The 27,867-nt window shown below is 38.2% G+C and overlaps 2 protein-coding genes across 11 annotated transcripts in view; one reads left to right on the forward strand and one right to left on the reverse strand.

Annotated features, from left to right (window-relative positions):
* LOC126854695 (SKI family transcriptional corepressor 2) overlaps nt 1-27,867 on the reverse strand; it is a 90,891-nt gene that overhangs the window by 26,574 nt on the left and 36,450 nt on the right. For 2 of the 10 annotated variants that reach the window (XM_050601678.1, XM_050601676.1), the window contains exon 1: nt 70-494. The exons of 7 other annotated variants lie outside the window; for them this stretch is intronic. The gene's annotated coding sequence lies outside the window, so the exon portion shown is untranslated. Of the gene's footprint in view, nt 1-69; nt 495-18,939; nt 18,995-27,867 lie in introns of those variants that run through there. One more of the 10 variants, XM_050601677.1, reaches the window with a different exon arrangement.
* On the forward strand, nt 21,636-23,632 carry LOC126854716 (forkhead box protein D1). Its single transcript, XM_050601707.1, has one exon. The coding sequence runs from the start codon at nt 21,946-21,948 to the stop codon at nt 23,185-23,187; it is 1,242 nt and encodes a 413-aa protein (XP_050457664.1). The 5' UTR covers nt 21,636-21,945; the 3' UTR covers nt 23,188-23,632.

The raw sequence follows: 27,867 nt of genomic DNA on the forward strand, positions 1-27,867 counted from the left end.
ACGTAATAGAAAGTCGTGATATAAAGATACACATTAAAAGATTTCTACGGAATGCAAATTACTACGTACCTGAAGATATAGTACAGACGCCAACAGTCGGAAATGACAACTGTTTCACAATTCGAGTCACGATCGCCAGGCGATGATAAATGTCCAAGCTGATTTTCTTCTCCAAGAAATTCTCCTTCGACTTGCCTTCTCCGATTGCAGTAAAGACTTTTTTTTTTTTTTTTTTCAAGTATGACGGGCACTCGTTTCCTCAGTTACATGAAAGATTTTTTAATTGTGAAAAAGTAAAGACTCGTTCCTTTTCTACTATAACAACGACTATTTTCTCCATCTAGGACAAGGCTTCATTTTCTTTTTCACGACTTGCTTCTTCAACACCAATGATGAGTAGATTCAATCCGCTTCTCCCGTTCCTCCGGCTAATATAACGTCTAAACTATCTTAATTATGATACAACAATTAAACCTCCGTGCCCCGACGGGACAATACTTGTTTCGTATCACCGTGGCCGACTACCGGGGACGACGCGTACAGAAACAGGTTTACTCGCGAGCGAGCTCGACCGTCCACCGCGCACGGGGTGCGTGTCCGACCGTGTTTCTCGTCACCCTCTTCTTTCTCTCCGAACGGCACCCCCGCGACGAGCGAGAGCGCTAAATCGGGACTCGAATGGTGAAGAACCGCCCCCGAGTGTTCCACCCCCGTGACAACCAACCCCATGCCGATGAAGGCGGAGCTTCCTGGCCCTCTCCGGGGGTGGCTCACCTCAGGGGTAACTACAAACACGTACTTACCGAACGTTATTATTATACCCGCACTCGACCCACGCGCGCGCGAGCACACACAAACGGGGATGAAAGAGAGAGAGGGAGAACAAGGGAAAGAGAAGATGATAGGGCGCGCGTACGTATACGCTCGGATTTGTGACAAACTACTGTCTTTTAGTCTTGTACGCGTTTAGTAAAGATTAAATGACAAGAAAAATTTGTTTCAAATTTAGCATTAACATTTTGCAAAGTATTCTTATTTTATATATATCTTTTAATTCAATTAAAGTATCCGAGTATTTAGAAAACTCTGTTAAGGAAAGATTAAGTTTAAAATTTCTCTAAAGAATTTGTCGCGCCGATATTGTTCCACTTATAAGCAAAAAATTCAAGAAGCTTTTAGCTACTCGAGTTTTAAAGATATAGATAAAAAGGTGTTGTGCTTTGATTAGTTTCAGGAGTTTTATCGCATCAGAAACTTTTTTACAACTTATTATTAATTGCTAAGATATTTAATATCGACGAAGAAAATGATCATAGAATTTCTTTTAAGAGGAGAAAACTCTAACTCTCTGTCAACGAATCTCTCGCTATTAGAATTGGATGCAAAACATTCTATACATTCGAAGGGATATTTTAACGGAAAACGATATTCTCCCGAGACTCAGCCGACACGACGACGCATCGTGTTAGGACTTCCTCCAACGTCGCCAAGGAGCGCGTCTATGTCAACGGCAATATTCAAGACGATTAAAGAGCGCGCGCGAGCGTCTCTGTTCGCTCGTGACGCAAATTAAATCCGCTTAACACGGATCTGTACGAGGGGAATAGGACCGATTTGCCGAGACGCTTTTGATCGAGAATAACTCGTCGTAGCAACGATGACAAACAAACGACATTATATCCTGGACGAGCGACGACGTCCTCACAATCAGATGCGCAACGCGTCTCAAAATAACATTCGATATAAAGAATATTTTCTTGCCTAAAAACTTATAAAAAAAAAACGTATAAATTTAGATAAAAATTTCATAATCAATTTCTTTTTATCATCTTTAAATTTAATTTTCATTCAATCTGTATAATTTTACTATATAGCCGTTCATTTAAACGATATGTCGAGGTGTGATGTTGCAAGAAAAGAGAAGTGATACCAGAGAAAAATGATTACAATCTCTTTGCGTATCTTTTTCAACACCCTTCGACGAAGGCTTCGTTTAACGAACCGCAAAGAGGCTGGTACAGTTTGTACCCCAGTTGGCCATTACGATCTTTCTTTTTTGCCGTTTTCTCTCCCCCTGTCCCTCTCGAATCCGTAATAAATATTACGTCAGGGACCCCTGCCAATTATGCCGGACTACCCCGTGCGTCTCTCTCTCTCTCTCTCTCTCGTTCTGTCGACGAAAAGTCACAATGCGCGAACATAAGGTCCGATCCGGAGTTTCATGATCGCCCCCTCGGCGTTGTTACCATCTCCTTCTACCCTTCACACCCTCTGCGCAGTCGAGTGCTCGAAAATCCGTGACTGCGTTATTTTATTAATGCCTGTCGTGAGCGTCCATCGCCGCTAACACACCGCCCGATGACACTGACAGATAACGAATTAAATCGCGTAATTCAAAATTAAAGGATGCTTTTTAAATAAAATTGAAACGTGGTCGGGAGAGATGTCCAAAACTATCTAATCTAGGTCGCAACAAATAATAGAAACAAATAATTTCAGAGATTAATATTGCACGTGTTTTGTAACATTGACATATAGAATAGCTGCTTTATCCTCTTTTTCTTCTATCAAAATTAAATAATTTAGAAAACCATATTATTACACATCGCATATAGTGAGTCGTAAAACTTCATACGAAAAGTAATACATATACGAATGTAAATGGTAATAGTTAATCTTTTTTCCCAGAAGATATTTTTCATTTTGTCTAAAAAAAAAAAAAATGAAAGAAAAAAGCAATATCCTTCTCTAATCCGTTCGAGTTGCGATAAAATAACCGCGAATATTACCGTGAAAATCAAACGGGTACCGAATGTTTCCCAGTTAGTGGCCAATTACTCGTGACGAGCACGTTCGATCGCCACGGCGATAAAATTAAACGGGCTTTATTACCGGTCGCTCCGGAATAACGATGCGTCGGCGGAACGATCGAGGTAACGAGCTGCCGCGATGATACCGAGCTCCGAAAGAAGATGAAGTGGTTAAGCGCACGGATCTCTCAATGGACTGCCGATGACGGGGATCGCTTTGATGAGGGCGCGTGTCGGGTATTAAAGCTACCTTCGCCGATCAGACCGCCGACCGCACGCGGTCGATTTGCACGAGGATCGACTCTCTCGGGGTGAGTAGACACCGTAGCGAATGGGTGCGCTGATAAGTTTGCTTCTCGATACCAATCAAATCCGAGAACGGAGAGGGCAAGCCTCTCACGTTCGCCCTATAATGATCAAAACTGCTGCCGTGGCTCCTCTCGACAATTGTGTGGCGAATACACGAGATCGGTGATCGACGTTCACGAAGCGATTATTAACTGTCTCGTTGCGTAGAAACACACACACGTGTCTCTCTCGCGATTATCGTATTTAATAGCAGTAATCTTCGACAATCCTAAAATTAATTTCTCATTAGTGTGAATTTTATTAACATGAATCCTTAATTTTTTACAATCAGATAGTCTTTTGCAGCTCTGTAATTTTCTATATTTCTGCGGAAATCACTTAATAAAAACACATAAATATAAGGAATATAAATTTTAAAATAATATAAAATGTATACTAATAAAATTTTGATGTAATTATATATTGCCTATGAAGCAATTTTTGTTAGAGCGATATAATTCAATTATTTAAATTATAGTTTTACAATTCTATCAAGTAGCGAGTTTATATTGCACAACAAAATACGACAAAATTGACATTTAATTCTCTCTGGCCACCTAGTATTCTTCCATTTACGACTTGATACTAGAAATCTAAAAACTTCGTTGAACCGAATCATTATCCAACGTGTACGAAACGATGATTCGGGGGCACCATGCGGATGCTACATTCGGCATCGGGCGTGCAGACCCATGTTTGCTATTTGCATAACGAGCTTTGGTCTCGAGGCGCGACATCGGCCCGTTCGGGGGCGACGATGCGTGCAAAATTTCGCGCGAGGGTCGTAATCGACGTGCCGAGGTTTTCGTTCGTGACACACATGATATGCACACACACCACATATAGGACGCACACGTATACGGAGAATAAGAGAGCGAGGCCAGAGGAAACGGGGAGGGAAACGACGCGATTTCCGAACGTTGCGGCCGTCGGCATACTGTGCAATCAATTAGTTTAATAGGCCGACAGTTGTGTTGTCCGATCTGCCGAAAGGAAGGGTGTTGCTGCGCTATCACGCCCCCCTACCACGGTATCGTTACCGTCGAGGATGGTCACTTTTCAGGAAAGCGTCGGTACTTTTGACTCCGATATCGATTTTAATAATGTATTAACATTAATTATATTATAAATTAAAAAATTTGCATGTATATTATAATTCTTAATAAAAGTTATGTAATATATAATATATAATTTATATTTATGTGAATATGTATAAGTTAATTTTTTATTTCAATTATAATTGAGAAGAATTATAATTGGAATATAAAATTTTTGTTTAACTCATACATATATATATATATATATATATATATATATATATATATAAATTATATATAATTATAAATTATAATTGAAAATCCCAATTATAATGAAATTTCTTCAGACTTGCGTGTTTATGTATTAGTAATTTTTTTATGAAATTAAATTTTTTTTTTACGCAAATACAAATTTTTTAGTTTGCGCACTGATAACTCTCTAATTTACTCTTTAACTTAGTAGAAACTAATCAAAATATTATAAACATCATCTGCGGGAAAGTCGTGAGCCACTATAATAACAATCAAATCATGAATATCTTCCTATTCGATATTCTTCCGTTCCTCAATAAAACGATATCCCGCGCAATATAATTTTTAAAGGGAGTTTCGGGATACCTTAGGTCAGGTTAAAGTTCATTTAAAGGGGAAATTGTGTGCCGCTCCGTAGATAGCCGCGGAAAGCGTCACGCATAATGTTATTCCTCGTATCTGTTGTAATAACTGTAATCCGTGCACCCTCGATCATCCTCTCGACACTAATAGTCGGGGGATAATACAGATTACAACCCCCTCGCGCAACCCCCTTCCTCCGCTGACGTATCTTCCGCCGACGAATCCGTCCCACCGCGCGTTCGACTCCCGTTATTCCGTACTGAATGTGTTTGCCACTCGAATAGCAATCTGAAACAATCCCGAAGCAATCGGCGACGGGTTTCTTCGTGGTCAGCACTCTCCTCGGGAAATCGATTCCCGATTATTTTTCTCCTTCGGCAATCGCGCCGAGAAACGAGACGCGGAATCCTCGTTCCACGTTTCTCCGACGAATTGAGAATCGAACAGAAAACAATCGCGCGAGGACCAAATGATCCGAAATATATAGATCGAAAATTTAATTTATAATTCATACGTCCTGCTCATCTTTTTTAAAAAAAAAATCTAAGATAAAACCTGCACTGATATTACATTGTTGTGTGTCTAAAATTATTACCTTCAAACAAAAAATTATATCATATATTTATATTAATTATAAATATCAATATTTTGATAAGAAAAGAAATTTTAAGATATCTCATGTTTTCTCACAAATTTTATTTCACATTCACTACTCTATCTCTTTATCAGTAAAATATTGATACGAACTGATAGTTTTGAGGCTACGCGCCATTATTTTAATTCGAGTCAATCTGTAAAACAAGCTACTATCCAACAAAATCCACTCAATAAAGTTTATTAACCTTTTGCGGCTGAAATTATTTTCGTCGTATGGTAACAACCGGTCCGCATCAATTTGGCAACTTTTTGTGGTTCCAAACGCTTTCTCGTTTTCAGATTACCGTAACTATCTAACCAAATAAATGTATTCTAATGTACGCAGCATCATCATAAAATATAATATACGTATAACTTCAAAATTATTTTACTTCATATAACAACTTATACATACCTTAATTTTTTTCACATAAAATAAGAATTTTACACGTCAGTGCAAAATATTTTGGAAGCTTAAATATGATGCAAGCACTTAAAACTGACGCATACGCTTAAGATTTTCTGTTACTTTTCAAAAACAATTATTTCAATCAATTATTGAACTATTATTTTAGCATTCGCGTTTTCGATCCTATTCTTGACAAATTATGTAGCATAGGATTGAACAGAAAGATCGAGCTCAAACAAAACAACCCTAGACAAGTGTTAACTGTAGCAACAAACCCCGTTTCGTCCCCAACCCCTTAAGTTGTGGCAATACACGAGCGACTGACCCTTTTCACCCTTACGAGTACTCGAACTCGAGAGCATCGAGTCCTTCAAAGGTCGTAAACAAATCTGGCATGGCGTTTTAAAGATTTTCTCTCTGTCGGCACGTGCCTCACAAACTCCGATTGTCTATAGCGTGCAATCTCAATTAATGGCGCATTGTGAAAATTGAATCAGTAAGTAGAAGAAGGATTCATTTACGTTATCTGCGCAAGATTGCATTTTCACGATAAATTCCTGTCGAGAAAAGCTGCTTTCTTTTTTACCGTAATTTAATAAAGAATTAAAAATTTCTGAAAAAAAAAATTCCAATAAAAATTATATTACAATATTTTTTTATTTACGTAAAGAATTACTTAGAAAAAACTACGTATTAACTTTTTTCTCTTTTCAATTTAAACTCAATGATTATAAATATTCCGTGTATAATAAAATTAAATAAATAAAAATCTATAATAATATAAAATTAAATATACAAGTGTAACATATAAGTTAAATGAATAAATATTAATTAATAAATTTTAATGTATAATTAAATGTCGTCATTTACGTGAAATTTTTAGGTAAACTCTTGCTACTTTTAAATATAATAAGAGTTAGCAAGTTATTTATTTCTGTTTCTACGCGGCGGTTACGTTCGTCGTTGATTAATTCGCTTGGCATGACGCGAGATCGATTAGGGTATTACGCGATACAAATCGTTCGCGATAGTAACGGTGGCGGAAATATCTTGGGAAAATAGTTGTCAGAGTGGCGAGTGCGCGGGATACGTATTTACCATTTCGACGTTTTGTCCGGGGCTTGCACGTACGGGGCCGTAATGGGCTCTCGGCCCACAATGGAATATAACCATCAATGGTGAATTATGTCGGGCACGTGTCCCGGCATAACTATAAAGAAAGAGAGAGAGAGAGAGAGAGAGAGAGAGAGAGAGATCGAGCGGCGCTTTTGTTCGCCGCGATTGCGACGATACCTCGACTCACGTGGCTGGTGGGCGCGCAATGGGATGTTAAATATCTTAATAATGGTTTTATTATGCGGTCATCTGTGAGACGCGTTTATGGGGGTGTAAATGGCCTTGCCATAAGTTATGAAAAAGCGAGAATGCCATAAGTATGTAAAATAATGATTTGGAGATATATGTAGGAAATCACTGCCACGCCAATCTATTTATGTTTGTGTAACAGCTTGGGGAAAAATATATTTTATTTACATTAATAACTAATATGGGATAAATACTTTATTCAGTAAAGGATGAAATTAATCAATTTTGTTTTTATTGTTGACCTTATTTTTGAAATATACATGAAAATTATTGTAAAAATACTTGTAATATTGGCTGTAATTTTTACGTGTTATTCATTGTATTATCTTAACAATGAATTATTCTCGTCTTTATAGAGCTTTACTGCAATTGCAACTGCAAAGAAAAAATATCTATTTTGTTGATTAAATAATTGTACTCAAAAGGATATAATTAAAATAATTATAAGTATGAGACGTGAATCTTTTATGCATAATTTTTAAATAATGTATAGTTAAATTGTCAACGGGGATAAATTTGAACATATCTTCCAATGAAATTACAGATTTCTTCGAAAAGAAATCAAAGTAAATATATTGATAGACGGGAAGTAGAAATATATATCAATCGGTCTAACCGAGGTAAGCCATTATCCACTGATGATCGAAAGAGGCCAGACTGTTCTATCTTCATTCACTCATTCATTCCATTCATTCATCCATTTCCCTCGTATATTGCCGAAAGTCGGTAACACGTAACCATAGAATGGCGAAGGCTGAAGGGAGAAATCCGATATTCAAAGGACCGTTTCATGGTAAAACACCATGATAGATGGCGTGTAATAAGAAAATTGATATGCGAATATTGCAATAGGATAACACATTTGCGGTAAGACAGAAATCCTAAAGTTTTAATCTATTTGATGTTATGTCACTGAACATATCTTTAATAAAAGAAAGAAATACGTTATTATTCCGTCAAACTGTAATTTTTTAAATATACTGCATTTTCTAAATATATTAGAGTAGAATGCTTTAAAATTTAAAAATAATTAAGAAATCTTTATGAAAAATATTACATTACCTTGCAAATTATAAATTTTATCAGAAAAAAATAATTAAATTATTATCAAGTTTATGTTCAATTTTATAATTCAATTCTATAATCTATTATATAATTCAATTTCATAATATAAATAGTGAGAAACTTTTTTTTATTTATCTATTATATTATCATGTTACCATTAAATAAATTTGTCTCCAATAATATTCAAAAGATTAGATAAAATTTTTATTGCTCCGATAAAAAATTATTCACGTCCTCTCTCGCTGTAAATTTTATATTTATCCTCGTTTGCACGTAATCTCGCGCCAATCGCACACTGGATCGTCCAAGCGTGCCGTTTCGAGGAGAACCTCAGGTTCTCTCGCAGATTCCCAGATATAGCTTTGGATAATCCAATTGCGAATTATTCACGCCGCCGGCGAGGCTCGTGCTACCACTCTTCTCTCTCTCATCATAATCATCGTGTCGAGGCTTTCGTACAATGACGACCGCTGCCGGTGTGTATTGTAGCTCCTCAATGGGCACCCCTAACTAAATACCTATCGAGCAGTCATGTCTCTAAAGGCACCCCCCTGCGCTCCGTTGTATGCGTGAAATCGTCGAAAGAAGCGTGAAATCGCGAAACAAGGACGCGGATCCCTGAAGCGGAAGAATCTCACTAGTACGAAATTTCGGAAATCATCGATTAAATTTAAAAGACTCACGCAGAGCCTTTTCAGAAACGGAAAAATGTAAAAACACGTGCAATAAATAAAGAGAAATTAAGATATTATATATATATATATATATATATATATATATATATATAATATATAAACACATTATATGTGAAGATAAATAATAACTAAAATAATAAAATAAAAAAAGTATAAGTAAAAAAAAAATAACCAATAATAATCACAAAAAAGTTATGCTACTTCTGAGGAAACCTGTCAAAGGCTGAGGGCGACGTTGCACTTTTCTGAAAAGCCTCTCGAAAACGAGAATGAGCTCTCGAGGATCGCTCGCGTAGAGGATCTCTTCGAATCTGTCTCTTTTCCAAGACGGTACTGATTCAATTGGGATTGGAAAGGGTTGGAAAACCGGCTCCAACCTTCGCTAATCCACGGCTTAACACTCATCCGGGGCTTGAGTGTAAATATTGATTTCAATCTGGCGCGACAATGGCACGGTCCCGTCGACCGCAGGTCGCTGTCAAAATAGTCATTAATCGCGATAAACGATTTTATGGTCGATGCGTGCGACGCTCTTTGCTTATCTGTCCTCTTATCTATTGGGATCCAAGATCGACGATGGAAATCATTCTACGTGGGCTATCTATTCATCCACATTGCACCGCGTGTTTCGCTAAACGTTACATACGTGTTTCTTTTTTGTGACAGTTTGCAAATTGTTTCGAAATATCAGATGCGACGCTTCTAGATATTTATACTCTTATTTGCAATCTTGCAATCCTTCAAGAATTGATCTTTTTTTTTTACTGGATGAAATAAGACGAGACTTTCCGTGAAGTGAACTCGACTTTATTATGAGATTAACTTATTCTTTCACAGAATTAATGCGGAAATAAGAGGGAATTTAAGCAAAAAGAAATGTTAGAACTTAAAGCGGAGATAAACATTTTATCTCTAATCCCAATGTATATAAACTTACCATATACTTATCTCACTAATTCTAAACTTCTAAAATTCCAAACCGGATTATCTCACTAACTTATCATATATTTATCTAGCATTTGCTATCTGGGAAGAGGATAAAATAAAATGGACGGAATATTGCCTATTAATATTATAATACTTATCTCGATCGATGATCAAGCGATTCAGGAAATTATAAGGGAATTATTATAATTACAAAGGAATTATTCATATTAACGGAATCCACTAAGATGAGAAGTATTGACACTAGTAAAAAAGATTAATTATGACGAAAGCTGACATAATGTAGTCTCACTATGAGACTGTGTGTGTGTTCTTTCCATTTATATAATATAATCAGATCATAATCTACAATTAATATATCATATTTAAAAAATTACAAAAATTTAAAATTTTCTGCTGTTAAACAGTACAAATTAAAATTGCATCCTCGCTACAACCAGTGATTACAACAACATTTATCTAACATTTTCATCCCGCATTTATCCGCGTCGTTCAAGGGGTAAGCCGATCTCGGATCGAGCTCTGCGGGGAACATGTAGAACGTGAGCATTCTAAGTGAATAATAAACATCACAGTGGGGTTAGATAGCTAGGGCTCTATAAATATGGGTGGACCATCTTCCTCTCTCTCTCTTTCTCTCCCTCCGTTTAAACGCGAACGCGCATTTAAGGCGCCCATATTGGTCCCCTAGCCTGCGGGCAGTCTGCCTCGTTCTTATAGGGCTGTTTCTTGATTCCTCCCTTCTTTTCTCTCTCTCTCTCTCTCTCTCTCTCTCTCTCTCTCTCTCTCTCTCTCTCTTTCTCTCCCTTGCTAGCAAAATTATTACTTGGCTATTACACGATGATTACCCAACAGTACGTGGGTGTAATACGAGAAATAAGCGTGCAATTTCACGATGCGGTGGATCCGATGACAAACCGAATAAATCCGCCGCGCATTTAGCGCCTGCCGGCGAGACACATGTTCGTACATCTGTCTTCGGAAACGAGCCCGTGTTTAGTAAATCATCATCCACGATGATGATTTGTATACGTACGCGTCCCCGTTTTTTGACGTTAAGTCAAAATCATATTCTAAAAGACAAAAATGTGAAAAATTCGCTAAAGTCAAGAATTTGCGACAAAGAATTTATTTTGTATATATAAAAAAGTAGCTTTTAGTATTAAATTCAAGTATATAAACTATATATATATATATATATATATATATATATATAAAATAAAAATTTAAATGTATAAAAGTAGTAAACCCCTGTATATCATAAAGATACACACGTTAAAATGTAATTTTTTTAATTTTCTTGAAAATTAAATAACAATAACAAAGTATTAGCATTACTTTGTTTATTATTTTATGCTAAATATATCTTATCTTTTACTGTACATTATATTTATTGAATAATAATAAGTGTGTCAAAAAAATAAATTCCAAAGATACATATGTAGTTTGCAATCTATAACAAGAATATATATATATATATATATATATATATATATATATATATAGAGAGAGAGAGAGAGAGAGAGAGATAGAACACTAAAAAGTGATGCTACCTACATCAAGGAAACCTCTGTGCGCACAGCATGCTTTTCCAGTTAAATTGAATCTTGAGGATCGACGTGGTTTATGTCATGCAAATTGGTCGGCCCACCCCTTCGGCCTTTCTTCCAAATCCTAATCCAATCCGCTTCTATGTAGAGCCTACCTGCCCTCGTTGCTGTTGTGCGAAAGCACGAGTTATAAGCTACAGGCACCTTTAGACGAATCTTTTCATAAGATATATTACATATGTAATTCTTTATAATAAAATAATCACATCAAAAATGTATTCAATAAAAATAATATAATTAAAAAACACAAATATGTTATATAATTAAACACAATTAAATTATGTTAAAAGTGTTATGCTTATTTATATATATATATATATTACAGTTTTATTGTAATATATTATATTATATATATATATTTTATAATCGTTTTCTTTTGTTATCATTATTTATACAACATAGAGGTATCTGTTTCTATCCTATTTTGAGGGAAGCCCTAAAATTTCAATCCCGGATGTAACACGCATATGCACGTACATACCGTGCATTAACGTTGATTAATTCAGCGGTTTTGTAAATTCGCTGTCGGTTCGGCTTGTTACGCTTTCCGAGAGACCAATAGAGGTAGGGATATCTCCCTGCGACGTTCGACGTCCGTTTAATTAACGAGCGAACTATGAGCCTCTCTCTCTCTCTCTCTCTTTCTCTCTCGATGATAACTTATCCGAGGGAAAAGGATGAGAAATAGCCTAAAATGTAAATGAGTGCCTCACACTTGCCGTTGGTTTAATAGAAAATCATAGCAAAAAATTATTTTTGTGATATATGAAACTACTAAGAGCTAAACATTTAAAAAAAAAAAAGAATTACGATAATAAATTGCATTATACTCATATATCATCATACGTACTTTAAGATATATTATAAATTTTATAAAACTCTGTGTATTTCAATTTATTTCAATTTATTATCAAGAGTAAAAGTCCCTTTTATCCACTAAGGTGTAATATATTTATTTTGTGGGCATACACGTACAATATTCATTCTGAAAATATTTAAGTTTTCAATTGCTCATAGTTCTTTTTTATGTTAATGTTACGATTGGTACGAAGAAACCCCTTTGATTTTCAAGGGAGATCGAGAGAGCGGGAACCCTTTTCTTGTCAATTTCGAGTATTGTTGCGGATAGCCGCGCCACGCGACAGCTGTTCGATAGTATCGATGTCGCCAGCGGGACCTATCGAGATACTCGCGATATCGGTCTTATCGCTGATGAATTCCCTTACTCCTCATCGTATTCTTTTATATGCTTTCCATACGGGCGCATTAATTAAGATTAATTATAATTATTTTAATATTTTATAGTCTCTTCTCTTCGCACACACAGATGTTCTTCAAAATTTTTATATAAATATTAATATATATATATATCTTTTAAAGATTTTAAAATATAATATTTATAAATCGATCCCTTTTATTATAATTTATGCATAATTCAATAACTAAAAAATCACAAATATAATCGATATAAAAATAATATATTATTATCTAGTTATCGTAAATTTCTCTCCCTCTATTTGTACTTAAAAAAAAAAAGTTATAAGACTATTATTCATGACCGAAATTTCGCAAAGTTATTGTAACACATATTTTCATGGTTATTAAGATCTAAGGAGCGAGAGGCATCATGGCACTCTCGAGATGAATGCATGTTATTATTAGGAACTGTCTCGGGCGGACAATGGTTCTCGAGCAATCTGAAACAGAGACACGGTTATGGGCGGCTGTCGCAACAACTCGAGTGTTTTCGTAGGTCTCTGCCGAATACCGAGTATACAATAGAGCCTCGAATGTCGAAGTGAAGCGGTATCGATGTAGGTAGGTATCCTCGTGTATCTCTTTCGTCGGGAAATAATAATTTTGTGCCACGAAAGAGCGAGCTTCGCGGTCGCCCTCTCTGTCTGACGACAAATCTTCGACAAAACAATTACCATAATTACAACGATAATTACGATTCGTTGTGTACACGCCGCAAACACGTGATTGACGTTGCGTGGACTTTACAAACCCACACGTGCTATTTGGTGCTTTATCAGATTTTATCTTCAAAGAGTTGCTGATGCGCCGAATCAAGAGCCGAATAACGGGATCGATAAGTATTGTTTATATAAATATATATACGCAAAAATTCTAAACTAGTATTAAAAAATTGGAGAAAATTTTAAATTTTGTAATTTAATAATAATTTGAAAAATCTCATACACACAGAGAAAATGTCAACATTAAAAAAAGTATCTTTTCTTTATTTTTTTCTATTCAATTCGTTGATTACATTATTTTTTTAAATACTATTCTTATTTACATTTCCATTTTAATTACAAGAGATTACGCATAGTATTTTTTACCACAAATAACAATTATTTAATTCCTGTTCAACAAAGGGTTAACGTCATTGGCGGTTACCAACGATGATCAATCGCGAACCAATCGTGAAACTGATGCGTCGAGCATGCGTGCGTGCGTGCGTGCGTGCGTGCGAGCGCTGTACCCCGTGGTCGGGCTTAACCAACCGCTTAAGCACTTCGCACGAGCGACAAAAGGGTTTCATCCCCGAGAGTTCCGAACGCGCTAATAGATTGCGCAAATGCTCTTTGCGGGGACGACATCCGAAAGCTATCCGACGGGGATGGTAGCAATGGTGGCCGGGAGGGGAGTCTGAAATATTCATCCCGAAGCCCCGTCGCGCGCTACCGCGACATTTGGGCGATATATAACCTTGACGATGCCGTGGGCTTTGATCTCGTATTCTCGATCGCCGATAGCCGCGCGTATCAAAGGGCTCGATAAGCTTTTCCGCGCCGCCTCTCCCATCGCCCTCCTCCTCCTCCTCCTCCTCTTCCTCGTCATCTCTTTTTCCCGGTTAATCCACCCACGAAACGTGCGCGGATTTACTTCGGGACCAGAAAACAAATCGCTCCTCCACTTCCCTCCCACACCCCAAAAATAAGTTTAGTTAAATGAATTATCTGCTATAGGATAAAAAGATACTGAATGATTGTTCGATCGTCAATAAAGGATTACAGTATCGGCATTTATCTAGTTATAGTATAGTATAAAAAGAGATGATATCAATATACGCATATTTGAAAATATATTTAGAACAATTTCACATTTTTTTCACATAGAATTAATAGACTTCTAAAATTTTAATCTACGTGTGTAATTCATATCTTCTATAATTTAAAAAAATATTAATATAATTTTAAAAAAATATATAATTTAATAAAAATAAAATTTTTTAATTTATTGAATTCTTTTTAGATAAAAAAAATAGCACATTATACTAAAATATTAGAAACATTTACATTTACTTTTTATAAGAAACGTGCACGTTTCAGAGTTAATCCATCTAATTCGTTAGTAAATCGTACGGTCGCCAAACGCCATTGGAGAGGAGCTTTATGATTCCGGTAAAAAGAGCCAACTGGCCCGTTCATTATATCGAGAGCGACGGTCAATCGGCGACGAGGAGAGGATCCCTTTTGTGCGAGATCGGAATAGCGATTTGTCGAGCGAAGAACGGTCCGAGAGGTCGAGAGAAAAGTGACCGGTTACCTTTCTCCCTCTCGGACAAGCGGGACCGATCCACGCCCATCCCGGGGCCTCACAACAATAGCCATCAGGCCGCGACAAAAGCTAAACACCCAAAATATTGGCGAAAATCCCGTCATTCTCTGTCGCGGTTAGCGCGTGGTACGGGACGCGGGGGGCACGGGTCGGGCCCCACTAAATATCTCTCTCGAATCTAATCTATCCCCCTTCGCCTGTGTAATCTTGTTATACGGCCAAACGGTCACATTTCTCTCTCGGTTGTAAAATCGTTCGCCGAAATCGAGGAGACGCGACTCTCTCTCTCTCTCTCTCTCTCTCTTTCTCTTTCTCGAGTACTTCCGCTCCGATTGTATTTCGCTCTCTCGCCACAAAGAGGGACGACGAGAAAGCGTCGATGCCTCTCGACGACGGCTCGTGCGGCTCACCCCGAAGAACGGAGGTCCGGTGCGCCTCGTTAGGCGTGAAGGATCGCGCGGCTGTAAACACAAATGGCACCCCGTCGTGTGGGGGTCGTAGGCACTGCTTCCGCTACCCTCTCGAGTGGCAATTCGTCGTTTAGCACGCTGTCGCTTTCTCAAGAGCTCACTCTATAAAGCCACTACTCGTAACGTCGTCGATCCGACACGACTCTTGAACAGTCATGACAAATCGCACTGTTAAATAATGTTTCGAAAAGTGGCCCTTTCCAAGTGACTGTCTCATTGCGCATTTAACGCCAAATGATTTATTAATTGACTAATTTCAATATTTCGTTATATATTAAAAGTCGATAAGGAAATAAAATTTAATTTGGAAGAATAAATATTTTCGAAAAATAAATAATTCCTATTAAAATATAATAAATATATAGAATTTTCTATTTTGAAAAAATAGAAAATTCAATCAACAAACTTGCTAATTATATATATATATATATATATATATATATATATATATATATATATATATATTCAATATAAATCAAAACATAAAATTCTTCAAATATTCAAATAAATAAAAATCAATAATGTCAATTCTATTCTAAAATTGTAAGCGCAGCTCAATGTTAGCAACGCGTCGACGGAAAAACAGCGGCGTGTTATTTATCACGGCTCGTTTGCGCTCGAAAAAAGCGAGAGAGCCTCGGAAATCTTGCGGCGGGAAACAGCGTGAGTCCAATGGGAGCTCTCTGATAGAGAGTTTATAAATTATGAATATTTAAGCACGCGCGCGCGTTCACAGAGCGCGCGTCCCGGAGGGCGGTGCTTCTTCAACCCCCGTTCACATTGTGAACGTCGTCGTCATCGTCCTCGTCGTCGTCCTCGTCATCGTCCTCGTCGTCGTCCTCGTCGTCGTTGTCGGGTTATTTTCCCGGTCTCCGGTGCAATAACGTGAAAGGGGTGCTTAGGAAACAGGCCGGTACACGACGCTAAAACGGCAGCATCCCTTTGAGACGAGCGTCAAAGCTAATGGACCCCACTCTCTCTTTGCCGCGGCACGCTCTCTTCTCTCTCATATCTCTCCCCCTCTCTCTCTCTCTCTCTCTCTTTCTCTATAGCTCTGCTATCTCTATCGGTTACTTCACCTATACAATCACGTTACCAACACCAACACTACCAACGGCCTTCAACCATCTCTGCGTTCGTCCTCCTCCTCCTCGTTCCATCCCCCGTCTTTTACTCTTTTCCTCGCCGTGTTACAAAAGCAGGTCGCGGAGGGTGGCTGAAGCCCCGGTAATGTTTAGTACCAGTTGATTGCAAGCTTGTTAGAATATGCATAAAGCATTCGTTGTTAAATGGCCCTTTCTCTTGCGTATAGCGGCGGAGAATTTAATGGATACGCGCGACTCTCCGTAATGGCTGGCAGCCCCGGAAGTGTTTGCTAAGTTTGCGCTATTTGCTAAACGGCTCGGTCGTAGGAATAGTTAACGATCGTACGAATTCTACATACGCAATGAGCAGCGTCGCGGCGACGAACCTCGCATTTCTATTTTCCATTTGCCGAGACAGAGGCGGATTTTCCTAATTTTCCTAATAAGAACACACAAAATCCAATCCGATTTAAAATATTGAATAAACTTATGTCACATATACGACAGTAAGGACAGATTGAAAAAATAATAAAGTAGGAATATATATCTATTTGTTTATAATAAATAATAAATAAATAAATAAACATATACATATATAAAATCCATCTGTGTATTTATCTGTAAATTTATTATATCGGATTGAAGACGAGATATCGGGATCTGATTTGTTCGATTAGCCATCACAAGTCACACACACGCGCACGCACACACACACACACACACACACACACACACACACACATATATATATATATATATATATATACAGGCAGGAGTTTGAAAACCGATTAGCAATGTATTCCGAAGCATCAAAACCGTCGAATAGCTCGTGCCGAACGCCAACGCGAAACTCCGAACAGGCTTCGACGAACTTGCCGGTCGCTCCACCACGACATTTATTAACTTTACCAACGCGGAAACTGCCGTGAGTTTCCGCCGCGACGCCGGATTACACGACGAATTAGGCAGGATTAGCTTTACTCAATTTTCTCATTCCTAGTTCGTCTGATAGACGAAGCGAAAAATAAATCAACTGCTTCGAGAAGATCGCAAAAGTTTTAGCGGATCTCTGATTAATTTGCATGAAAAATGTAAAAAAAAAAAATAGATTTTCTATTTACGATATCATATTATTCTCTCTTTTTTTCTTATTTATTTTTTTATAATATTTTTTATTATATGTATCGTGGGAGAAAATTCTTCCCTTTTTATTAACAGATAAATTTTTTTCTATTAATGAAGATTTGTCACAAAAATATTCTTTGTATCACGAGATAAAATAACGAGACCAAGAATTACGCGATGAAAGTTTGCGGGCCGAATTTTTGACAGAATGATACGAAGAGAGAGAGAGAGAGAGAGAGAGAGAGGGAGGAGGGATCGAGAGTAGGATGTTTCTAGATGAGAACGCGAGAAATCGGAGAAGCTGTCAACGGAGCGCCATGCATCTGCCACTTATCCGCGCCACCACCCTCGACCCAGGGTGTACCTTTTTTCTCCACAATGACGCTCCACTTCGTTACAATTATCGCCATTATTCGGGCGTGAGGAGAGAGATCGCGTTTTAACGCGCAAGCCGCACAATGGCTCGATATATCTATACATCATGGATGCATCTTCATACACGCACACACACACACACACACACACACAAATGTATAGATATGATCCGGAGCTCGTCGCGGACACCGCTTGAAATCAACCGTCGATTTTTCCCTCGAACGCTCGTTTTATTGTGTTTTGACAGCGACGGTGTGGCAACAGCTCTGGTTTCGCGCAACCACCTCCGGTCGGCTTTTACTACCGTCTCGCGCAGTCGTAGCCATCGCCAGGAGATTGATCTTATCGACGCTCGAGTTTGTCCCGCGAATTTGAGAACACCATACTCATCACCATCATCTTCCGTCGTCGTTGCTCACCGCCACCCTCTTGGCTTCCTCGGTTTCTTTTTCGTAGCGCTGGACGATCGTATCTGATCGGTCCAGATATAGAGTTACGAGTTCATTCTGATCCTGTTTCGGCGTGAACAAATATGGTCCCTGGTTATTTCGAGGAGGAGGGTGTCTTCTTTGAAAGGCTCGTTTTATCGCGCCTATCTATGCGCGATTTTCACTGTTGCCGATAATGCAATGTCCCGGACGTACGTAGATCCGTAGCCGGGTGCCACATTCGCGGAGCGAAAAAGCGCGCAAAGTGGATTATACCGGAAAATTGCATCTTTTTACACGACGGGATATTCGCGCAAATTTGCCGTTAAATGCGGCGCTAAGAGCCGTACTTACGTTCAATATGTTCTCCGTCACATTTATTTAATTATACAATTGTAGGCGGTTGTACCTAAAAACAAATAAATCTGATTAAAATAATTTCCGCTGAATAGAATTATACGTATAATATTCTCTTTCTCGAGCAAAAACTTTTCTAGTAAATATTACATTAAATTATAGTAATAATTATATCAGTATATCTTTAATACTGATTAAAATTTAATTCCATACTGCTTATAGTATACGACGCGTTATAATCGGCTTCATCTAAATTCAAAATTTATATATAATAGAATATATGTTTGATTTAAATTTTAAGAATTATTTAAGAATTAAATGTATATATATGACGAAGAATAAAACATCTTTTAAATTTTAATTTTCTATGTTATATAATGTTTCGTTACATAATACAACATGTAATTTGAATAAATGCTCCATGGCACTATATGAGAAAAATTATAATTTTAAAAATATTTTAAAATTTTAAACTGTAGTCAGACACAACGTATAACCGATAACTACTATCGACGAGGTATCAATCGTCCACGCTTCCCACGATAAAACTTCAATAATAGCAATATTTTCCAACGCAAAAAACCATAGCATGTCTATGCGAGGACTCGCCGTCTGTCTTGTCTGGCAGACAACGTGATACCGCTATCTGCAGCCGTTGCACGTACGGGATCTAACGGGTGACACGCGATTTCACCAAACGTTTCATGAAACGTTTGCAGGCTCATTTTCGCACGTTCGTCGATACGTCAACGTTTGTATTTCCGTTGCAGCAACTCGGCCACGCACAGGGACGCGAATAGTGGCGACAAGGGAGGGGTAGTTAATGGAGGGTAAATTCTAGAGAAGAGGAGGAGAGAAAAGGAGGAAATAGCAGGCTGTTATTTACAACGAGTCGCAACAATTGCAACCCGAGCCGATCGCGCGCGGTACCTCCCGATTAGGGTAAACGCCATATTGCTACGTCGTCCCTCTGGTCCCTGCTCCCCCCATCCCCCCCCCTCATCCCCTTCTGATTGAAAATAGTGTTTTTGTGCAAGCCGAAACGGCAGATATGAAACCAGCATGGCGGATGCTTACAAATAGTTACGGGGCGGCGACTACGAACCTATAAATGCATCCCCCTCCGACAACCCCGGATTTCTCGCGTCTTTTGTCCGCGAATCGCGACCACGCGAGACGAGAAAGGATTTTCTGACGAGCGAGGATCGCGAGGGATGTAAGAACGACCGAGGGACGCCCCGACGGAATTCTTCGATCTTCCCGTCTTTCTCCGCCTAACGTCTTTCAGATGCGGCGACCCTCTATCGACTCTATCCCGGAGACCCGAATTTCGGATCGGTTATGAATAGATTTAATTGCAAACGAAAACTGAATGTCAAAGATATACATATGATTATGAAGTTATTACTTAACGATATACATTAGTTTGTTTAACAAGCGCAATTTGAAAATTAAATAAATTTAAAGAATTCTAATATCACAATAAAAACTACTTAGCTAGAATTTAGCTTTAACTACATTTCTCAATATTTATTATATAAATTATGTTACTAAAAGAAATAATATCATAACATTTACAATGGCTAAATTCTAGGTACATCTTAAATCTATTTTAAATCTCTTGGCAACTTAATAATCAAATTATTATAAATATTAAATTATTAAACAATATATCGAGTCAAGCTTTTATTGGCATATCTCTGAAATAAAATATTAAATATTAAGATTAGATAAATGAATTCAAAAAAAGAAATTATAAATCATTAAAATAGTATATGCATTTTTTTGTAGTGATGAGAAAATAAATATCAATTACAAATCTACATCTTCATTCAAATTAAGAGAAAAATATATATCCATATTTTTAAGTGAACGAGAAAATTGCAAGTAAATGTAAAGCTAAAAATATTAATTATAACAAAATTTTAAAAAATATTAACCACAGCACGATTTAGTGTATCCCATTTTTTAATTCAGCTATCTAAATATATATTATTCTATTTTGTGTGCTAAATGTATAAATAAATTACATGAAATCTTTACCTAAAATCAAAATTTATTCGATCTTCCAAGGGTAACTTTCAAGCATCAGAATCATAGATAAGACCAACCAACCAACCTTGAGTCTCCATCCCCTTCGTCAAGTTTCACGACGATGAGGCAACACGCACGGAGTAAGAGAGAAAGCGATGCCTTTTCCGAAACTCACGGTGCAGCAACGCGCTCTGAAAACGGAAAACACGCATCGATCGCCTCTTGCAATTTCCCGGTCCAGGATCGGCTATGATATCAAGCTACGTTAGGCCACGTAGAGATAAGAGAGCGACACACCACCACTGTCAGGGCCGTCACCGTCTCCACTACCGCCCCCGGTGGCCAGAATATGCCGGCCGGGATCAATATCGCAGCGTCGTGGGTGTGACGACCCATGGTGGGTTCCATCTTCATCCGACCCTCCGCTTTTCTGATTGGTCGACGTTCCGGCATTTGAGTTTCCCTTGCCGTGTAGCGAATGTTACGCAGGCTACTCGGGGTCCCCTCACTATGCAGAACCCGGCGCGGGTTCCCCATGCGATGGGCGGGCTCCGGTTAAGCGGCCCCCGTGCTGGAAGTGGGGCGAGGAGTTGGTCGGCGAGGCAGTCGCACGACCGAGGGATCGTAAATCATGACCAGTCGGCCGCACGGTGCGCATCGTGACAAACAGGGTGAAAACTGTCGGAAAAGCACCGCGATCGTCGGCGGTCGCCACCCCCGGAGCAGTGATTTATGGACTATCGCGTTAAGAATCTCCGTTGGGATACCGCGACAACGGTTACGGCGAGTTCAGTGCGCGGGAAAGTGCTCCGATACAGTTTCTCCGATGTCGATTCTCTAATGACTCCATGACTACGTAGTTCAAAGTGAAAAGTCGTCGCTGACGCGACCGCGACGAGGGTAACCCCCCTCGATCGCCGACTTTGGGAGGACAGATTGACAGTCTAGTTGTTGACTCGACTGATCATCATGTGCAGCAACGAGAGCCCGCCGCCGGCGAAGGAACCATTAGCCGTCGGCCTGGGTAATCATATGGCCGGCTTTCTGCCGGGTCTCGAGCACTATCGGCTTCACCTGTACCATTATGCGATGGCGGAACGATTGCGGTTGGCGCAGAGTTTACATCCGCAGCATCCTGGCGTAGCAGCGGCACATCCGCCGTCGGGCGCGCCGACGGCCCATCTAGGGATGAGTCCGGGTTTCCCGGCGCCACTGCCGCTGTATCCAGCAGCCGCGGCTGCAGCCGGCTATCCCAGTCGACTGGCCTTGTCTATGGCGCTGCTGCATCCGCATCATCAGCGAATACCCGAAGAGCCGAAACCTCAGCACAGTTACATCGGCCTAATCGCTATGGCGATACTGTCATCGCCGGAGAAGAAGCTTGTGTTGTCCGACATCTATCAGCACATCCTCGAGCACTATCCCTATTTCCGCACCCGCGGACCCGGCTGGCGCAACTCAATCCGGCACAATCTCTCGCTCAACGACTGCTTCGTCAAGTCCGGCAGAAGTGCCAATGGCAAGGGCCATTATTGGGCGATACATCCGGCGAATCTGGAAGACTTTCGACGCGGTGATTTTCGCCGGCGTAAAGCTCAGCGCAAGGTTCGTCGGCATATGGGTCTGGCGGTGGACGAAGAGCCGGACAGTCCCAGTCCACCGCCCCTGCCCGCCACGCCGCCACCTCCGACGGCCCTCGGTCCTTCGGTGGCAACACAACAGATATCCGCCATGTGGCCGCATCATCATCACCACCAACAGCAGCAACAGCAGCAGCAACAACAGAACTCCTTTCAGAGCCAGTCTCTTCGACAATCGTCCTTTCAGCCGAGGAAGCGGCAATTCGACGTGGCATCCCTGCTGGCGCCAGACGATCAGCATCAAATTGAGGTTGACGTGCTGAGATCGGTCAAGTCGCGCAAGTTCAGTTGCAGCGAGGACGAGCTGCCGGAGGCCGATCAGGATGACGAGGACGTGGACGTCGACGTGGTGGCTGATGCAAACGCCTTACCATCGCCCGGCACACCGCCGTCGACCAGCCCGGAGCTGCCCAAAGTCGTGTCACCGGCTGTTCATTGGAACAATCAGAGTGTACAGAGCGGCGGTCAGCAACAGCAGCAACAGCAACTGTCGGCCGTACACCTTCACAATCATCTACACGTCAGAAATTACTACATCCCGGCTAACTCCGCCAGCGGGTCCAGCGTCTAATGGCGAGCTTAGAAGAAGCCGGTCAATCCGTGCGGCAGGTAGCTGCTCGTAATCTCAAGTGCATCCACGATCTTCTCTCGTTTCCTATCCTTTCCGCGCGCTTTCGAGAGCTCTGAATGTATGCATCCCACTCTTGCAACGCATTACTCTCTCGTCTACGATATGTTCTTTCGCAAACTTATATAGTCAATTATTCCTCAATAAAGATATCGCGATCTATACTTATGATCGAAACGAAAAAGTTTCCGATGAAGTAAAGTCCGGTAGAAAATGTAACAAATGACAAGATTATATTTTTCAATTAATTTCAAGCAAAATTTAATAATATTTTAAGATTTTAATGCAAAAAGATGTAATATTAAAAAATAGAAAATTATTCCTATTCATAAATGAAATTATCTTGTTCAATAAATGTAAATATATAAAGAAATAGAAATTAACTAATTAATAAATGATGATTTTCATCGATATTAAATTAATTGATGAATATGTCATCACGTAATAATGCGACAAAAGTGGGATACACTGTACGCAAAGATTTGAAAATGATGCGGGCTCAAAAAATAATAATTAAATTCTAGAAGAGGACAGTTAAAGTTACTAAAAATTTTAACAGTCTTATAATACTCCGGTATAAACAGCGTGCATTAATTATTTCATTGTAAAAAAGCAATATATTGAATTATTATATTATTTGAACAGTAAATCTTATATTTTATGTATATATTTTTTATTTTATATTATTTATTTATATATATATATATTTTTTTATGTTACATTATTTTATATATTATATATTTTTATATATTATTATATCGATTCAAACAGCCGCGCGTAAGTTATGTGTTCAGCCCTTGTATCATTTTTAACGCTATTCATATATTCAGACATCGAAACAACACAATCATTTTTTCTGTAAAGTTTTATATTGATGTGACACGCGTGAAAAATATGCGTAGATAATCTCCGAAAGGAATAGAGCGGAAAATTGCGGGTGAAAATTGTGCGTTGATAAGTTAGACCACGTGAGAAATAGATCAATCTATGGCCAATTATCTTTCTAATAACATCATCGTAAGATTGCATTCTCGCGTGTTGCTCGCACGTTGCTTCTTATGTCGCTTTGTTCCAATCAAAGTTCGTCGTCTTATCGGAATTTGAACGGAGGGAAACGGGAGAAAATAGTCGCCTGTAGATTTTCTTAATGATCGAAAAATTTACCTCAAACGTTCTCACACTTAGCATTTAAATCAAAATATTCAGACAGCGCAAATATTTTAAAAATATCATACAAGCGTTTAAAAAACGCTGTTGTAAAAGTGTCTGAAAAAGGTGTTTCTAATGTGCTGTAAATTGTTGATTTTTGTGCTATTTAGATATAACGATTTTTAAAATCCTTTAACTCCTTCTTTTCCTAATTATCGAACGGATTCTCATACAGATAACAGCTGGCTTCCTGACGGGCGATCGACCTTTCTCACTTAGAACGTGGAAAATAATTCGAGTCTGATAATTCAAGTTCGGCGAATCAAATGTGAATTTTGGTTACGCATGAGGAACTTATACTTGTATTATATAGATAAATGTTTAAGAAAAGATTATGTATAGATTGAAATTTGACAATAGAATCTCAGCGTGAAATTTATGACAAGTATTAATCGTAAATCTATCTCCAAAGTGTGACGAAGATAAACCACATCTTGATAATAAAATTAATGCTTCTCCAGTATATATAACATATTTATTTATAATAACATCTATGTTATATATATATATATAGTATATGTTATATGGACCTTGTAATATAAACAGCTATTTGTTTATAAGAATCTTAAAACAGATATATAAAAAGAGGATTTTTTTAATTCACTGCCTCTAGAAAAATTCAATTCGCTACACTTTCGAGATAAACGGTCCGCATTTTACGCTGAGATTTTATTGACGAATTGAAAGTTTTTTTGTAAATACGAAGACCGCGCAGAGCCAAATTAGCGAAAACGGCGGCGCGGTAGGAAATTGATGTACGCGGGGCATTACGTTAGACTGATGATTGCGCGATCTCCGCTTGTTCAAAGTGTAATATAAAAGTCGGTTTAGGAGATTTAACACATATAAGCGCATCCCCATTGCATAATCCACGCGTTGGTAGAGAGACGCTAATAACGAAGATATATTCTGTACAAACCCCTGTATTCCCACTTTCCATTTTCCCTCCCCCTCCCCCCCCCACCCTTCGATCCATCCCCTTGTATGTATGTATGTACATGTATCGATGTATACGTACCTGCGTATATAATTCATATAAGTCCGCGGGACGCGATCGGGAATCGATGATATCGCCACGACCGACGTCACACCGATGAGAAACATGCAAGACCATTTTTTTAACAGTTACCTCGTAAGCATACGCCGGCAGCCTGTTACTGTCTCGATGCAACTTGAACTTTAATAAAGTTTCTGTTCCCACGAATATATGCCTACAGTCTCCGTTAATTATAACCTGTCTCTCTCCTCCAAAAGAATGAAAATAATAATCGCATGAATGTACATTTTTATCGAGATAAGAATCATCATTATTACCGATGTAAGTAATAGATATGCTTCTCACTCTCTTTTTCTTCCTTTGTCTGTTATATCGCACAAGCCTAAATTCTCTCACATTAATCCAAAATCATATAGGTGCATGTCCGCTTTTGTTTTTAAACTTTTTTTCAAAATTTTCACAATTTTGTTAATATTTTCAATATATCTCTTCGAGTCTTAATTTTCAAAAGCTTACTTTCTTGCACGAATTTTGCAAGACTTGTATAATTTTTTTTCTTCCTATATTATATAATAATTTTTTATAGTTAACCTTCCCCTTCAATCTTTTTATATATATATATATATACATACATACATATATATATATATATATATATATATATTTACACACACACACGCACACGCACACACACACACACACACACACACACACACAGATACTTAGTATCTTTGACATTTGCATGTGTTTCTGTTTCCTTATTCCCGGAAAGGTCTTCTTCTGCTTAGGTTTGCTCAAGCTTTGCCAACGATTATCACTCCGATATTGACGATATTTTTTTCCCTATGCAATCTCTGGTATTTGTGCGTTAGCTAAGAAAAATGATGTCCGAGTTGACAGAAACATTCCGCGCGCGCCGTTAGGCGACGCATGAAGAGTGTCTAAGAAATCTATTTGTCGTGATAACAAAACGGAAAGAGAAAGACTTGGCCATTAGTTAATGTACACAAATCATAAGATGAACGTTTGTTGCACACGAGATGACTAGTCGCGAAAAAAATTATTTCCATCCCCGCAAAGATGAGTGCATTCTTCACATCTATTATTGATTGCGCGTGCTATTATTAAATCGAGAGAAAGAGAGAGAAAAAGAAAAAGAGAGAGATGGAGAGAGAGAAGAAGAAGAGAGGAAAAATACCTAAGCAGAAAAGAAACTAATTTATCGAAGATAATTGAGAAAATAAAGGAAAAAAAGTAAAGAAACGTGTAAGGCGCGTGTAATGCCACTAATCAAAAGAAGTTTTATTGATGTTGACATTAGTACGTAATCACATCTTGTGTATTGCATAATAGTAACAATGTATTTTCTTATATAAGATTTACTTTGAATAGCTGAGAGCTTTAGTTAAATACCTTCTAATATTGCGGCAAACTTCTTATACAATATTCACGCGTTTAGAAAAAGCGTAAAATATTTTCTTGGAATAGTTGCATTTTAAATTAAAAACCTTGTATTGTTGTAAAAATATTACTATCAAATATATCGTCAAATGATTGAAACGATGATACACAAAGGTGAACATTGCGCATCAGAGTTTTGAATCGATTGACAAGTGACGGTTCAAATCTGTCGCTATTCTTTCGTGTTTTCTGTCAAATAATTGCAACTTGTTAAAAATATGCTCGCGATCGCCGATCGAGTACGACCTACCCAACGATAAATATCGTTGTCTATTGCTTGCATAAATGCACAAGAATATAAAGACTGCTTCGTAAAACATTAGCATACAAAGTTGACAAGCGAATAGAAATATTTCAAATATAGTTCCTCCTGATGACAGCACGTTTAACTAATACCTAAGCAGACAATCGCTGCAACACACAAACGTATTTGACGGCGATAACATTAGGCAAAGCGATATCCGACGACATGCTCGTAATAAAGTGAAGAGTAACCTCGATCTAAAAAAAAAAAAACCACGTAATTTAAATCACAATGATACATATTAACGTCAATAAAGCATTCAAAACTTTTATTTTATTTAATATAACTTTATATTTAGTCTATATTTTTTTTCTTTTTTTCTTAACGTAATACCTTTTTTGGAATATATTATCCATATAGTATATTTTACGACAAAAGAAAAATTGAAGAAGATACGTATATAAATATAAATTTTAAGAATTTCAAAATATATTTCAATTTATTTAGAAAATAAATATTTAAGTCTACCAAAAATAAAACAAAATTTGAAAATTAAAGATGCCTGCGGTATATTTTTTGTTTAAAAAAAAAAAAAGCTGAATTTCTTTGGAAAATTGGCTTGTTATCTCGTAATACCTATTGACATTGACGTTTTCTTCTCAGAAAAAATCATGTCTTTTTCACTCATCCGAAACTTTAACGACAAAGATGA

Source organism: Cataglyphis hispanica, chromosome 14, assembly GCF_021464435.1.
Source record: "Cataglyphis hispanica isolate Lineage 1 chromosome 14, ULB_Chis1_1.0, whole genome shotgun sequence".
Taxonomy (NCBI): Eukaryota; Metazoa; Arthropoda; class Insecta; order Hymenoptera; family Formicidae; genus Cataglyphis; species Cataglyphis hispanica.